At 33.6% G+C, this 18040-nt stretch overlaps 1 protein-coding gene across 7 annotated transcripts in view; it reads right to left on the minus strand.

Annotated features, from left to right (window-relative positions):
- The window catches only part of CNTN5 (contactin 5), a 1357780-nt gene that overhangs the window by 105288 nt on the left and 1234452 nt on the right, over window positions 1–18040 (minus strand). For all 7 annotated transcript variants that reach the window (XM_032426178.1, XM_032426172.1, XM_032426174.1 and 4 more), the window contains one exon: window positions 15586–15706. In XM_032426178.1, the coding sequence (XP_032282069.1) occupies window positions 15586–15706 (121 nt within the window). The remainder of the gene's footprint in view (window positions 1–15585; window positions 15707–18040) is intronic.

Consider the following 18040-nt stretch of genomic DNA (forward strand, 5'->3'; position numbering starts at 1 on the left):
GCTGTCAGCTGGCTGATGCTTCAACTGATAGTTCAAAAATTTGTCTCATGGATGTAAAATCTTTAGTGGACACATAAACCTTTTCTTTAGCACTCCTATTTAGTTTCTTTCCCATATACTATGTGTAGCTAGAATCCAGCATATGAATCCTTCTTTGCATTTGATTTTTAATATTTCAATCAACATTGCTTGTGAAAATGTGTATGTGTATGTGTGTATGTTGCAAAAAATAAGTGAAATTATGAAAAAAATGCTAAGGTATTCATAGAGATGGGAGTGCCAAGCTTCAAAGAACTGTTTTGTGATTGCCACTATAGGAAACTTCTGAAAACCCTATCCCACCACATTATTCCCATATAGTTTTTTCTCCTATTTCACAGTGTCTGCCTTACTGACATATGATATGACATGGCAATATATTTAATATTAAATGCCTATGATTATTGTTTATCCAATTACTACTTCATACACTGTCCATCCTTCTCTATTTATCTGATTTTAAAAATGTAATTATTCACTTCAGGAAAAAGAATTAGATAGTCATTTATTCATACATTTAATAATTTGCTTAAAAATATTGAGGAAATATTTACTGTGTGCAGACCCTAGGGATTAGGATTACTTTCTAGGGAAGAGAAGAAAGCCAATGAACAAATGAATGAGATAGTTTCAGATAATAATAAATGCAATGAAGAAAATAAAGTGGGGTGAAGATCAGGTGGAGGCAAGATAGAAAACATTAGATAAGAACCTGAAAAATAAATGATAAGAAGCCAGCCAGCCTCATACATATTATGGGCGAGTTTTCTAGGCAGAGAACTTCAGTGGCAGAATTCCTAAGTGTTGATGAGTTTGGCACATTTGTGGAACAGAAAGGATTCTGGTGTGGTTGAAGCAAAGTGAAAAAAGAGGATAGAGGAGGGTGATAATGTTGGAAAGGTCAGTAGGTGCCAGATAATAGAGGGATTTGAGGGCAATGGTAATGAATTTAAATTTTATCTGAGTGTGATGAGAAGCCACTCTGGATAACACATGAGAAAAGTCAAAGGAAAGAAGCCATTGAAAACCATAAAGCAAAAGTGGAATGGAAGCCCTCAGAGGCTATGGGAAGATATTGGGGAAAATCTATTTAAATAATTGAAAATGTTAATGATCAACGGTTAATACTAAAACAGCAAAACCTTTGCAATAACATTTGGTAGCAAATGTAAATTGTAATGATTCAGTAAATCACTTTTCCAACGTTGTCTTATTGTACTGGAGTTGCTTAGTTGAAGTTGTCAGTGTAGTTTCAATGACAGTGGTAATCTCTAAGAAAGTTCTGCATACCAGTTTCTTGTACTCTTATTAAGAGTATGGTGATTTTTCTACTTATGTTGTAAGGAAAACAAAGAAAAACAAAACAAAATGACACTATCCTTTCCCTACACTAGTCTTATAAAATTGGAATTTCATGAAATTTATCCTGGTAGGTATAAGTTGTGAATGTGTGTTTGTCATTGGAACTCTGTCTTCTTTGGGTTAAATGGGGCTAAGTGATTGGCTCAGACCAGTGAGTTGTGAGCTAAAATGACTGTGCCATTTTTGGCTGAAGCATTTAATTACCAATGTGAGACTTTCCATATCACTTTGTTTAAGATGTTTAAAGAATTCTGTGTTTCTTTCTAGAAAAATACAAACACTTCTCAATTATCACAAAATTCAGATGAAAGGTAAATTAGCCGACAATTGCAGGTATTTAAGCAGGCATAAATATTTAATGTAGTTTTACATGAGTTGAAGTTGTGCACACTGTGTATATTCCAATAGAAAAATAATACTGTCCATCCATCGAAGTGATCCTTCTGAAATGGAAAATAGATATTTGAGGGTCTATTGTACAAATGGCAAGAATAAATAAAAATAATCACCTTATTAAAAACCTCAAGCAACCCAGATACTATCCTGAAATTAATTTATTAAACTAAATATTAAATAAATTCTAAGAAAAAATGAGTCAAAGAAATCCTATAGGAAAATACCATATGGGGAGCTAAAACAGGCAAGGTGCCATGTTTCTGCAAAACTTTGCATAAATCCAATATTGGGTTTATTGTGTATGACTCATTGCAACTCTGCAATGCAAAAAAAAAAAAAAAATAATAATGCATTGACTTTTAAATTTGTTCACTCTCACTATTCACTTATGAATAATTTATAGATATCCTTGTAGCTTATGTTCCCAAATATACCATGAAGTGAATTTGGAATTATTATTTCCAATGACACATTAGGGAATACATTTATAAACCCATTCTCTTTAAGACAGGGGTATCTTTGATGATATTATGGCTAAACTGTAAGTAGGAAACTTTCTTTTATGTTTTTTTATTCTGAAGTATACATTTGTACTTACTCTCATTTATTTAGATTTTCTTTCATGATTTTCCATACCAACAACATGTTCTACAAGATATCCATTGAGACCAGGGACATGTTTCATGGTTGTGGAAATGAACAAAAGTTGACAAACATGTATCTAGGGTCATTTCATATTTTAACTAACTGAGCAATTCAGTAGGCTAACAAGGACTTAAAAAAAATGAGTATTACTCCCTAAGTGGTTAACTTATCTCACAATGCCTGAGAAATAATGGAGAAAGAATTGTCTTAGGGGTATCTTGACGGCTCCTGTTTTATACTTGGAGGATTTTTTGTGATACAACTGTAAGAAGACATATACCATTATGCAATGTACCATTAAGAGCTCAGCACAGACTGAAAGATGACTGCTGTCAGATGGTGACAATGAACTGGTACAATCCTAATGCCACCATCTAACTCATTTGGAGAAATGGAGACCGTGGGGCTCTTGCAGAGCATTTAAATAGAGCAGTCCTGGAGGTTGGATAATTTGTAACAGATTTCCATATAATGGATGGATTACAGGGAGAGTGTCTGTAACACATACTACCTCATCCAGTGGGGTATGATCGATGCTACTTATTAGCTTGACTTAACATTCTGTGAGCTGAGGTTGTAAGACAAATATATGAGCTTTGATTTACTGATACATACAGATCAGGTGATAAAATGTCTTTGAAACAGTGATAAGGTATTTCAAATGAAGTTTACTAATAACAGTTCTATTTCTTGAGTTGCCACAAAAGAACTAATTATATGAACCAATAACCTCCTGAGCAAAACATATAATTCAAAGAGACGTTTTATGCCACAGTTTTCTGTGATGAATGAATACTTAAATTAGGCCAAATCACAATGCTGACAAATGAGAAAGCTAATGCTTTGGTATAGATGATTAACTTATGTGGTTTAAAAAATATTTCTATTGCTTAAAATTTTGTACTTCTGACCTAGAATATTTTAAAATCTAAGACAATTTCAGGGGAACCTAAAAATCATTCATACTATTTGGTTTCACTTTTTAAAAATCTAAGTATTTATTTTACAAATACTTCCAAATCCTTTAGTGTCCTTGGTGGTTTGTAACAGCTTTGTATCCTTTATTTTAATTTTTGCATTGCTTCATTGTCAACTAAACTGAAGGTATGGCAAAATCCTATGTAAACATTCATAGAATGAATATTTGTTTTAAAAATATTGAATAATGTGATTTAAATCAATTTTATAATATGTAGTTGGTGCTATTTTGTGTGATATCAAGTTGGTGGCTATAGATATGCTGATATTGATGATAGTTACTGATAGGAAAAAAAAAAAACCTTAGAACTATCTGTCATGGGCTCATCTACACATTTTTTCTAGAATGAAATATAATTTGTGTATTTAACTTTTTAACTTTTTTTTTTAACTCAATCTAATTCTTTTCATTCCTTTATATAACTGTATTTGAAGTCTTTCAGCATTTACTTCACATTTGGGAAATTCCTTTGTACACTAAGATAGCTATTGCATTTTGCTCAAAGATAGAAACCATCACAATGGAATCTTCAATGCATGTAAATACGTGCTAATATAAACAACCCGCTTCAGGAAAGTGATGCAAGATTTCATTGCTTCAGTTTACTGAATATACTGAGATGGCCCTGAAGGTGTTTCAGTTTATCCTAATGACAATAAACCAGCAGAGAACACAATTATGCCAAATCTATCAACATGCCAATTTGACCCTGAGGAAGGAGAGGCAGTCAAAATGCTTCCAATCACCTTTAGAATGTATTATCAAGTTGTAAGTGAACAAGATGGACAAAATAATCAGAATATTATTGGATATTTTAGTCAATGGATAATCAAATAGGATTGATTGTTGGAGAAATGTATACCATTTTCCGGCCCATATATACCATAAAGAACAATGATTCATTCCTTAACCTTAAAGATTAGGGAAATAAAAATTCTTTCTCTAATTAAGAATATCAACAATAATATCTACATTTATTGAGAAGCATTCTACCATTTGAAATCTCATTTCTTTCTCCTATTAAATCACAAATTAGATATTATATGCCTATTATACAAATGAAGAATCCAAAAGAGGTAAAATGACTTGCCTATGGTTATTCAGCTAGTATCAGATTGAGATTGAAATCTGGGCCTGGGTTATTTTTATAATGCTACACTGTATTGGCTATATAAACTGGTTACTATCACAGCAATTTTAAACAACGTGAGTCATTTTTAAATCAGGCTATTGAGATTCAACTAACATTTACTGAGCACCAGCTATAAACTAGGTCTAGTGCTAAGTGCTCAGGGTTGCTCAAAGATATTGTTTTTCTAAATGAAATGCAAGCACAGCAGACCTTTCTTTGCTACTTTTTATACACCTTAAGTTTATGCAATTTTATTTTCTAACTGTAGTAAATAACCTTGCAGCTGTCACTTTTATATCTCAGCTTTTCAATGCCTGCCCACTTTGAATCTTATAGTGGTTATTTTCTATTTTAATGAACTGTTTTTATAAAGCTGGGAGCTATCTTTTTCCCTTTCCCCCTCAGTTTTTAGGTACCTCAGCAATGATCTAGAGGTTTCTGAAGGTAAAATCTACTGATATAGTCAATCAATAACATAGGGTAGAGATCCATGTGTTCATGACTGCCAATCTTTACATATAAGGTATCAAATTAGATTTTCCTCATACATACTAAGCAATAAAGTTAGACACACTCTAGTTTTGAAAAATGAAAAAAAAAAAAGAGGAAGAGACATCTATAAGAAAGATTTTTACCAAGAATGATTCAAAGTCATTTTTTTTTTTCTTGGCATTAACAGACATCATCTGCTGTTCAGTTTCTCCCCTACTCTCTCACCTCAGTTGCTCTAACCCATTAGAGAACTAATTGGCTTTGTAATTCCAAATTAAGGAGTACTTAGTGAAACGGAGACATTACCTTTGCCAGATGTTTAGGACAAAATCTAATCTTCAGTAAAAGTCAGCAAAAACTTTCAATCAGTGTTAGTCCTCTCTCTGTTCAATATTCATGGATTTTGTGTTGTTCAATGAAGAATCATTCAGAGACCAGGTTACATGTTGTATTATGTTAGACAAAATCAAGAGAATAATTAAGAATTGAGTATTTTGGAACATAGGTTGAAATAAAACAAGATTTTAGGATAGGGACTAAAGTGAACTTACCAATTTTCCATTGTTTTGGAGGTGTGACCAGTATTGGGCTGACATTCCACAGATCTTTTGCTTGGAACTTGGGTTCTTGGTGACCACATATGGGTTATGAAAGAGCCATGTAGTATCTATATGGCCTCTGAAATTGTGTATTCTAGGCTTACATGAAAACAAATTACTACCTAATACTGAAAAAACATGCTAAAATAATCTAGGTAACTGTCACAGAAAACAAATTCATTCAGGAAATTTAAAAGATCATGTGTTAGAAAGGATTGCTGGTTGGTTTAGTCCTGTATCTATAAAAACTATGAAAAGTAAGTAGATGATTTTTCCAAATAATTCAAACAAATGAACACAGGTAAAATGTACTTCCAATATTTTGCCCAAGTAATATTGGTGAGTTTAATAAGGACAACCTTCTGAACACCAAACACCATTTTTTGATTTGTGTTGTTTTGTTTTCATGACTTTTGGCATAATTTACCTATGAGTAAGTAAGAAACAATGAATATCGAGGGTTTGAAAGACCAGAAGTAACGATTGAAATACAGGTCAGGTGCTTTTTAAAGCAGCTGGGAGTTTTGTACTTCCCTCATAATTGTGGCAATCATAAGAAAGTTTAAAATGAGAGAATGAGAAGAGATCATGCTGAAAGAGTTCTGTTTCTTTATTACTGCTTAGTATTCCTGGTGACATTTTGTCCAGAAGTGATCCTTTTCTATCAAAACTTAGTGTGTCTGGATAAGAAGTCCCACAAGATATCCTGAGAAAATAATCATTAGAATTTGACATCTTGTATAATTGGCAAGACATAGGGGTCAGAGGAAGTTCAGACTTGTCAGTAAGCTTAGTGGTCATTTAGAGCAAAATATAAGACAGAAAGTGGTGATCAGTAATGTTGAGCTTCCTGGTCATGTGGTCAAAGATTAGAAACTTCAGAGGATTAGCGAGCGTGAGGCCTACCCTTAGAGGCAGATGAGAGTGAAAAAGAGCTTATTTGCAAGATGATGTAGATTATCTTCTGTTCTCTTTCTTACCTTAACAAATGACTTTAAACCAGCTCATGTATAAAAATTCTCTGACTTCTATGCAAAGCCTGTTACTCCATCCCTTCTTATAGGACTCTTCTCTTTCCCCTTCCTCCTTATTCCTTTCTTCCTCTTTCTCTTTTTCCCCCCTTTCTTCCTTCCTTTTCCTTCTTTTCTTCCTCCTCCCTGCTCTGCCCTTTCCTTCTCTTTCTTTCTACCTTCCTTTCACAAATATTTATTAATATTTGTCAGGAACTGTAATGTGTCAGGAACTAAGTAGATCCAGGGAATACAATAATGAATAAAATAAAAACAATCTGGCAATTGATGATGGAAGGCAGTATAATAATTTTAAATGTTCACTTTGAAATTAGTCTGCTTGGACTCTACTCACTATTCCACTTATTAGGGTGACATTCAACAAGTCCTAAACCTCCCTAAGCCTTAGTTTCTTTATTTGCAAATTGCAACTAAAAATAGTATTCCTCTCATTGTTTTTATATGATATGCTAAATGGATAAAGTGAAATAATTCATATAGGGACAGGGCCTGGCATGTAAGAAAACCTTAATAAATGCTAGTTGTTTTTTATTATTATTAGTGGGGCTTATGATCAGAGTAAAATGTGCTGCTCATACATCTGTAACAGCACTTCTTATATTGTAAAAAGACATGTTCTTCTATGTCAGGGATGCAAGTTGTTCATAGCTAAGTGGTTCTTAGTATAGGGCCTGCCACATATTATGTGCTCTATAAATGTTTGATGAATCAGTGTTGAATGAATGAATGGAAAGTGAGCAAGGTTAAAGTTAAGCAACCTGTCCAAAGTTACAGACCAGTAAGAGCTTGGGGGATGTGAAATGGCCTGTCTGACTTCAAAGCCCATGCTTTCCTCTTATACATCTTGCTTGCCTCTTTCCACCTACTGTAATTTGGTAATTACACCCATCATGCCATTGAATTTGCCCTTGCCAAAGTCATCAACTACTTTCAAATTGCTTAACCTAATGGTAGATATTGGTTCTTATTTTACTTACACTTGACACTGTTGCTTACTTTGTCTTTCCTGAAATTCTCTTTTCTCTTTGTCCCTTTGACTTGATTTCCTTGCTTTCTTCCTAGTAGCTTGCTGTCTCTAGCAGCCACTTCCCAATCTTTGTATATTTTGCTCCTCTTCAACTTTAGTTTTTCTTGAGCTTCTATCCTGAGTGTTTTTCTCTTCTCATTCTTTACATGCTATCTCTGTACTTTCATTTGTATCTGCTTGTGCTCAAATCTATATCTCAACTTTGGTGTTTCTCTCCTACCTCCATAGCCACAAATCTATTTGCTTACAGAATATTTCTCTTTGGAGAGCCTTATCTTAAATGCTGTTCCTTTACCACCAATCCACTTCTCTCCTTACTTTCCTGACTACATGAAAATCATGATCATTCATTAGGGTGGCCACATAATTTATCTAAACCAGGACAATTTTGAGAATGAAAGGATTTCACTAATAATTACTCTGTCACTCCTAGTTTAACTTGGAACTATCTTGGTCTAACCAGAATGTATGGTCTCACTGCCATTGATCCCTCAATTAAGCAACACAATTGGCATTCATTCTTGACTCTTCCTTCTCATTTTTCATAGACAGTGAGCTACCAGGTTCTATAGATTCTGTCTCCTTCTTATTTTTTGAATATGTATACTCTTTTTTAATCTCCATGATCATTTCCTTTTTTCAGACCTTTCTTATTTCTTGTGAAGATTACTGCTATAACTTCCTACTTGGTCTATTAGCAACCACTGGTCTCACTCTCCTCTATGGTTTTCAGAATGATCTTCTTAAAGTATAAATCTACTCACGTTCCCTGCCTGCTTTGGTCCTTTGATCGATGTCCATAACTTTCAGTATAAAGGTTAAGCTCTCTGCCATGGCATTAGAAGGCACTTAGATCCAATCCCATCTCTCACTTCTCCCTCTTGCATACTTAGCACCGTCCTGGCGTATAGTGGGCACCCACTAAACAATGAATAAAAACAGCACTTAAAACATAACTCACACACCAAGAACTTATCTCAATAAGTTTGTGTAAATGTGAAGTGATAGTAAGCGAGTGAAAGTGAGCAAGGTTAAAGTTAAGCAACCTGTCCAAAGTTACAGACCAGTAAGAGCTTGGGGGATGTGAAATGGCCTGTCTGACTTCAAAGCCCATGCTTTCCTCTTATACATCTTGCTTGCCTCTTTCCACCTACTGTAATTTGGTATTAAGATGGATATTAAGATGGATATGTAAGAAAAATAGCTTAGTCTGTGGGACAAAGTACATAGTGAAATGTGATCACCTTACAGTTTATGACTCAAAAATATGTATAATATGAAGTCCAGCTGATTAGAATTTTTCTCAAAATGGAAGTGAAGTCAACGTACTTGCTTCAAAATAGCAAAATGTTCCTATCAAGAAACCTGCAGAAGTCTAAGTCAATTGACAGAAATTATCAGTGACTAAAGGAAAACTTGGCATCTAGCAGTTCTCAATATTTGTTGAGTGAATAAAATACACAACTTAGTCTCCATCAATTGGTTGTCTGTATACAATGACAATTTAATTGTTCATTTTGTTTCGATCATTTCCATCAATCAGATCACTTCAGTCAACTATCACTTCAATGAACCAAACTAAATGTGGTGCACAGAATCCAAACACACGATTAACCAAAAAAAAAAAAAAAGTTAATGTCAAACAATTCTAAGCTAGAAAAATAAGTCATTGGTGTAAGTTATTTAAATAATCATCCAATACTAGTGATAGTAGTGATCTAAAATTTCCACAGTGATGTAGGATATTTCAATAAGATACTGCATGAATAAGATTAGGTTTTCTTTAAGAAGGAAGATATTTTATATATGTATTTTAAAGATATTTTAATTTTACAAAAACAAATATATTAACTGAATAACCTCCATTCTTCTCTAAAACATAAATTTAATTGCAAATTCATTTACTATTACTATTAATTAAGATTAAAATTACACTGAAAACATTTGTCATTGTCCTGTGATCCCCAAATGTTGGCAGACTCAGTTTTGCTTTTGTGACTACTGGTTCTTTTTCTTTCCGCTAGAAACTTTTTTTTTTTTTTAATAGAGACTCTTTTGAGTCCAGCACATTACTCCACTATATGAAGGCTTGTGCAATCTCCAAGTACAAGGTCATTGTGTAATGGTGAAAAAGAAAAACTATGCAAACTCTATCTTCCAAAAGATACTTGTGTTAAATACTTGTACATTTTAAAGCTTGAAACTTTCAGAAGTGGCCAGATGCTAAACTAGGCCAGTGCTAAGATAAGCATTTATTTCAGTTTGGAATCTACATGGTTCACAAGGGTAGTTCTATGAGAGATATAAAGATAGAGCACATTAACACATTAATACTGCTTAATTCTCAAATCAGATTCTCAAAATTGAAATATGTTCAAGGTTTTCACCTAGCTTGAATTTCCCTTTGTTGGGAAAGTTCTAGTACTTGTATCCTTCCAAGGGCAAAAAGCAGAGAATTCTTAAACTTTCCTCTCTTGCTAGTTGAGAATCACTGAAAATTATGGTTTAGACAGAATTTATTCAAAGGTCCTAAACTGCTTTCCATCAGACAGTAATTGATATCTCTAGGTTAATTTAAAAACAAAACAAAACAAAATTAAACAGGTAACACTTCACAAGTAGCTAAAATATAAAACCTCTGTGGTTGGCTAGATTAAATCACCTAGTTTGGTAACACCAGCTACCACATGATGATAAGAGGTTTTGGTGGAAATTAAAATAGAAATATGAATTAATGATTACTTTAACACAATAAACAAAATCTTCCAAAATGGAGTAGAATAATTAAAAGATATTTCCTATAAAAAGCTAATAAAACCTCTGAAGAGGTTGTAATATGCTAATTTTACAGACGAGAAAACAGATTTAGACAACTTTGTTGTAACTGAAAAAAAAAGGTATTTTAGTATCCTTTGCTAAAGTCCTTTTCTTCTTGTAGAGCAATACATAATTTAATAGCTATAGCAGGCTGGCTTCACGGCTGTGCTACGTAGTCACTCAGGGAGGGTCCCTACCTTAGAAGGTCCCCATACTGGATATGTTCTGAGCTTCAGCTTCTTTTAATTCTAGTTGCTAAAACACTTGGCTTTGTCCATTCTTGCTCTTTAATTTGCCTCAAATTTTTAGTTAGATAAGCATTATATTCTTGGGGGAGGAGGAAGAGAGGACACTTTTTTTATGGCCCATCTTCAGAGTTCCCAGTGGCATAAATTAAATGTAATTTTATTAGAGGCATAAATAATAAAAACAAGAAATTTTGCTGGTGAGAAAGATATACTTGAACAGGGGAAGTTAACTGCTTACCAATATCAATCTTAACTTAAGAATCAATGAAAAATATTAACCCTTTTCTTAGGAAAAGTCAGTGTATCAAAGAAATTGAAAGCAAAATAAAAATATTTTATATTCAAAATGCATTAGTAGGTCAAAATGAGACATGATCACCCATCATTGATGAGACATATTTAAGGTAATGTAACTTTCAAACACTTATCAGGTACAAATTATTCTTCTACATAATTTGTTTTCCTTCCTTTTAAAAATCACTGTATATTAACAGACAGAAATATGGATGCTTATTATTTTTGACTTCTAGTTCAAAATAAAAAATTGTGCATAAAAAAAAAGAAGGTCCCCATACTTGGATTAATGCTCTGCCATCATTGTCTTGAAATTCTTATGAAGTTTTGACCAAGGGGCTCTGCATTTTTAGTTTGCACTGGTTCCCACAAATTATGTAGTCCTGTAGCTATGCCTATGTTGTCTCCTAGTATTGCATTATTTCTCCTAAAAGACTGAAAGTTTCCAGGAAGCTTTACTTTTTTAGTGTTTCTCATGCCATTCCCAAAGATGCTTCTCACACTAGTGGGCATAAGGCCCCACAGAGGGCTGAGACTTTGGTGCCTTCATCTTTCCAACTATGTGCCTAGCTCAGAGCTTGATACAGAGCAGGTACTGAATGAATGGGTGAGTAAATGAATACCAAATTATCAATATATACCTGTTGACTTATTTAATTAACAAAACAGTCAAACTTTTAGTAGTTTTAGATTTGCAGTGAAAGGTGACTAGGTGGGTTGGGAGAGATTCAAGGTAAAATATTAAAGGAAAAAAGCTTTCTTGAAAAGAATAAATAGAATTGAATTGATGGAAAGTTTAAAGCAAGTAAGATTGAAAGACAGGTTGAACACCAAGTTGAATAAGAAGGGGTGAGTGGTTAAAAAACGGTGAGATATCTCTCAACAAGTTACATCCTAGGGTGGAGTCTTTCCTCTCAAATTCAATTTAATAAACATCAGATTCATTCTGTAAGTTGTAACACAGGAAATGAAAATTGTTGTCCAAGTTTTGAGAAAGGAGAGCATATAAGGTATGCATTCAGGAGGAGCCAAAGGATTATTGATTATTCTTTGACTATTCTAAGAGTTCTTGACCTACTGTTTTGTATTAATAAACAGAGTAATATGAATATAAAATTTTCATGAAGAAGTGAATTTTTAAACTCTTTCTTCTGCCTCTTGGTGGAATAAGCAGAACTCATGTTCTGGTCCCAGTTACCGCAGCTCAGCTAAACACATTTTATTCTTTAAACCAAGATAGTTTCCTACTCTTATATTGGCTTGGAAAAACATAATTCTAACATTCATTTTTGTAAAATAAAGTAAAAAAAACTAACACTCCTTTCTCTGGAGTCTTTAATATTGTGTTTGATCATCTCTCAAATTGCTTGGGAGTTATCAGTTCTTTACAAATCGTGTACTCTCCCATGTTACCTCTTGATGATCAATGTCCTGTGCCCTGGATAACATAATACAGCTCTATCCATCTGTAAAGAGGTTCCCTATACCATTGTCTAGTCTTACTTTCTGTTTTGTTGCTATATCACACTTGAATAAGTGACTTAAATTGTGCACAGATGTCCAGGTGTGGCTTTAACTTCCTTTTGTATTTCAGCAAAATAATTTATTTTAACATATTCATTACTTCTATTATGGCTCTCCAAATTATTTGTGGTGCTGCAATAATGCTGGTTCACTGAATATTAAATATGTGAAAGCAAGTGATTTTATGCTTCAGATGATTATTTATGGGAAAATTCAATTTTTGGAGGATGATAAAAATAGTGGAAAAGAGGTGAATAAAAGAACTGACATTCACAAGCAAAATGAAGCAACAGTGGAAACAAGCATTTGGGGGAAATATAGCTTTAAAGTAGTTAGGAACACTCAGATTCTAAACAGGCAATGATGAGGTCTTAGGGCTACACACCTGAGCTCCAATTTGATGTCCTTATGAGGCCTGGAGAAAAATTTCAGGACTTGGTAAGATGCACAAAAGAATTTCATAAACTGTCTTTAATGGGAAAGGAGATGATAAAAAAATAGCTTCCATCAATCTTGGGGAACACAGATTTTTTTTCTCCCCAAATCCCCACTAAAATAGAATTATAGGGTTATAGAAATTTATCCCTTGCCACCCAAGAATGTTCCTCATGCTCAACATTGAGCAAAGTGAACTGCTGAGACAATCCAATGATGGTATTCTATAGGAAAATGTATGATGGAATTGTCTTTGCTGTTCCGATTTTTATGTGACACATACTTGAATAAATGCACTTTAAGGATTCTGCTGCTGGAATTGTAGCCATCATTAGAAAAACTCTATTTAAAATGCTCAACTTTTGTCCTGTACCCTGTATTATTAGAATTCCCCAAGTTTACAAATCAATGAATGGGAATGGGAGAAAGAACGGCAGGGTAAAACTATTTTGAGTTTTATTTCACAAGCCAATCTGGAAAACAGCAATAGTCAAATATCCAAGTTCCTTCAATTATCAGGAGCTGTTAACTTAACAAAAATAGTAAAAATAAAAAAAAGAGAGGAACCAAAACCCCTAGTTAAGTTTTTAAATCTGTCTAAGACCAACCAGGCAGAAAAGGCAAGCTATTTTCACTAATTTTAGATAAGTAAAGCAACTATATAATAGAACATTGGTGACTTGATCAAACTCACTTTGAAGGAAAGCTTGAGTTGAATGTTGCATGAATATTCAGACAATAGCAACCTGTTTGAAATTTCTTTTGAGTGTAATTTCAACATTTATGCATTTTATCTTCTCCCAGGCATAAAGCCAAAGGCTAAAAGAGCAGAACACAAAAAAGCTGAACCTGAATTATGTTCTAAACCCTGTTGAGTCTAATTTTACTTACAAAGCAGAATGTTGGTTTAAATTTGCCCCTCACAACCCTGTAAAAATACCTAGTTTCTTGTTATCAACCTCTAAATTGTGTTATTCATTTGGAAAGCTCCAATTTTAGGAGCATCATTCTAAATTACTAGGCAAGTGCTACACAATAAATACACATAATCTAAAACAGACCACAGCAAGAGAAGAAAGCAATTTTCCATAAATTTGACTGCAATATGGAGCTTGCAATTCCATGAGCCTTATAACTTCAAAAGGCATAAAGGAAAAATTTTTACCTAAATGGAATATCATGAGAGGATGAGCACTTTAAAAGGTTGATGTTTTGTAAAAGGGTAATACAGATACACACTCTTGATATAAATTTGGAGAAAAGTTCAAATAACCTTTTGAATAGGAACACACCAAAAAAAGGACAAAGTGCCACTCACTCAGATGCACACTTGTTTCAAAACAATATTTTACTTGGATCAATGATGGATGCACTACCAAAAATCAACAAACCTTTGATAATACATACAACTAAAACAAAGAGATGATGAAGCTTACTATATGCCTTATGTTTCCTACTCAAGATTTTTATAATATTAATGAATTCTTAAAAGTCATGATTGGAAAACACTTCAAGTAGATAAAAGACACGTAAATCTAAAATATAAGTTTTTGCTATAGATTGTGAATTTTTATTTGCAGAGATCATGCAAAGAGTCTTAGCATACAATACTCACATCACTCAAAATGTAATTGTTTAAAATCAAACAAGGAGAGGCACTAGGTGAGATTCTGTTAGTGTTCTAGTTCTTATCTTGAATTTAGTTTCATGGTATATTCATATTTGATTTTTCATTGAGGTATACACTTGTACACAAATAATTTGTGGGATTTTTCTGTAGGTATATTGTATCTCAAACTAAAAGAAAGAAGAGAAAAGAAGGAAGGGAGAGAGAGAGGAAGAAGGGAAGGAAGGAAAAAAGGAAGGAAGGAAGGGAGGAAGGGAGGAGAGAGAGAGAAAGAATATGCATGCTAGGAGCTGCATTTCCCATACTGGGGAATAATGCGCTAAAAGAAATTAATGCTGTAGTCATTTACTTAATTCAAATAAGATGTAACTTTATAGGGTTGCAGAATTCGGCAGCCCAGTTCATAGTGGAAACCACTTAACTCTCATTTATGCACAGACTCTGTTTGACATTTTCAGACTTAAAAAACCCCTGTCACTGAACAGTGGCAAATGCCACCATATTAGGCATGCAGTTTTCCTGTTTTGGGAAGCAGAATTTAGAAGTTAGTGGAGGGAAAAAAAAAAATGCCTAAGGGTTCCACTAGCTTTGCATTTGAAAAACACATCTACACACAAACAAATTTTATCTCTTAGTCCAAGTATCTGTGGCTCCACTGTTTAAAATTGTTTGGCATTAAGTTGGTGAAACAATAAGTGACCCCTTACTACTAAAGGTGTTTTAGACCCTGAAGTTGGATCTACAGGTTTTGTCTGTTACTAAGAAGCAGTTTTCTATGTGATCTTTTCAAAGGCAAAAGGTTAAGCAAAAATGACATATATTGTAAAATTGAAAGTAAAATGCACAGTACTGATGTGCTCAAAGTCCATGCATTTAAATTCCTTTGTATGATAATTTATGGTGATCATGTCTTCAGACTGCACTATTAGCATACTCACCCCTAACCAGAAGTTCTGCCTCATCTGACACACTGTCTGCTGTGGTCTGTACCCTGCAGCCATATCTCCCAGCATGCATCAGAAGGATGTTCCTGATCATTAAATCTGCAGAGGATGCTTGCTGAAAGAGGGATGAAGTGCCAGTTTAAAATGTTGCAAATCTGCCTAGTTCAAGGTGGTTTAAGGGGAATTTTGTACATTCAGTCATAGGGCCCATTTTTGTCCTTACAATTTATATGACAACAATACAGAAATCAAACATGCCCTATTTTAAGGAACACATGGAAGTTATGTTTTCAACGACTGCTAATAAAGAGCTTGAACATTAAATATTTCATATCATGATTCAGCAGCTACAATATTTAAGAAATATTTAAATGCATAAACATTCATATATTTAAAAGTATAGGAAAAATAATCAGTGAGCCAAAATTATCGCTTTGACATTCAAAGACAGGCCTATATTGTGGCAAGACAATAGTTTTGAAAGGAAGAGCAACATGTGGAAATTAATTATGAGAAGATAGCAGTCCAAAGATTATCTTGTGCAGCTTTATTGAATGATTGCTTTTGTAAGTACACTGTAGGCAACAGAGTGAGAGTGCTTGGGTGAAAGATTGCTGGTCCCAAAGCCATGTGTCTTTACTTAACGAAGATTTATTCCTCCTATAACTGCCACCATCAGGGAGTAGGGTCAGCCTGTATTTCTGCTAATCAGTGTAGTTATGAAACACAAAGGAGTTTTGAAACACTTGATTCTTATTGGGAGCATGATGATTAGAACATCGTTGAAGAACAACTGCAGTTAAGGAGATGAATAAGTATCTTTTAGATGTATCAGTTCATGGGATTAGTGATGATCCTACACATTAGAATGACGGGTACAGACTTTCATTACTTAGTCTTGGCTTTCATTTACTCTATCAGGAAAGACAGATTTGTGTGTGTGTGTGTGTGTGTGTGTATGTGTGTGCGCACGCGCACATGCGCGCACACGCACGTGTGTGTGAACATCCAAAGATCTGGAATTCACAACTCATAAGGTATTTTTTCAGATAACAACATAGCAAAACTCCAATACACTCTTCAGTTTTCATGTTGCAATAAAAAAATTGGCTGGAATGAGTGTAGATGCATATAGCTTGAAATGATATTTTCAAAGAACTCAACACTTCTCTTTAACAGTAGTTGAGTATATGAAAGGATGTTTAATGCAAGCCAAAGAGAAGCACTTCAGATTAGAGATCTTTTATTTTTTGATGGAATAGGTGAATTACCTTTAAAAAAATAGTGTATTTGTCCTTAGAGGGCAGTATCCCAATAATTACTTGAGTTTAGTTGCTTGCCTTTATTTTGATATAGACTAATGGGTTATATAAAAACCATAAAAGCAAGAAGAATTTCTAGAAATTCTTTGGATTCTTTTTTCCTTCCTTAGCGTTCATTGAAAGTGTGTGAAGTCATTGGAAGTTTTTACCTGTCAAATTATGTGTATTTACTTAAATGAAATGCTTAACTGTATACTATGTTTTAAACCACTTTTTTCTGGTATTTCGTTTCTGTTTTTTTTTTTTTTTTCCTTTCTATTGGTCTTATGATAAGAACTTCTAAAGGTATTGAAGTTTTCTCATGAAATAATTGTTAAGACATAGTCTGGTTTAGTCATTTACAAGGGAATGCTTCATGGTAAGAATGCATTAAAATGTCATAACAATTATTTCAAAGAATGTGATATTTGTCCAGAGAATGTCCTACGCTGCTAATTTCCTTAGGATAAATTGGTACTCTTAAATTTCATTTTCTCATCTATACTGGACTAAGTGCTTACTTCTTTCAAATCTGAAAAGGAAATTTATACTTTAAAACTCTTTGATTTAATATGGGTAAACAAAAGCAAATTATAAACATCATAAGCTATAATTCAGTTTCAAATCAACATAATTTAATACTTATAGATAAGCTTTGATATTTTTATCACTTTATGTAGTATGGGTCCATCTTAGGTGTGAAAATTTCTTTTTCCCCTTGGATTTCAAAGAAGCTCTCCTAATAGGGTACTCAAATTAATCAGGAATCAATACATACACTCTGAACCCAGAATGGGGCATATGTCTAATGGAAAAGCCAAGGATAGGTCCAGAAAATCATAAGGGACTTTTATTATTTCCAGAAATATGCTTCTGGAAGACTGTGCTTGGTATTTTTTGTTTTGTTATTTTTTTTATTTGCTTGTCTATTTTCTAATATCTCAAACTGATTGGTGGTAGTTTAACAGTGGAAAAAGTAATGATTAAAAGTCATTTTTCAGGCTCACATTTTTGAAAAATTATTTTATAAAATCACATTCTTGTGATTAAATAATTGATTGTCTTATTTTCCAGAACCTTTTCTTCCCAAATTATTGATTTCTTTTTGTCCTGGATAAAAGTCCTCAAACCTTTGTCCTTTCTGTTGA

This window comes from Phoca vitulina, unplaced genomic scaffold (genome assembly GCF_004348235.1).
Source record: "Phoca vitulina isolate PV1807 unplaced genomic scaffold, GSC_HSeal_1.0 scaffold34, whole genome shotgun sequence".
NCBI lineage: Eukaryota > Metazoa > Chordata > Mammalia > Carnivora > Phocidae > Phoca > Phoca vitulina.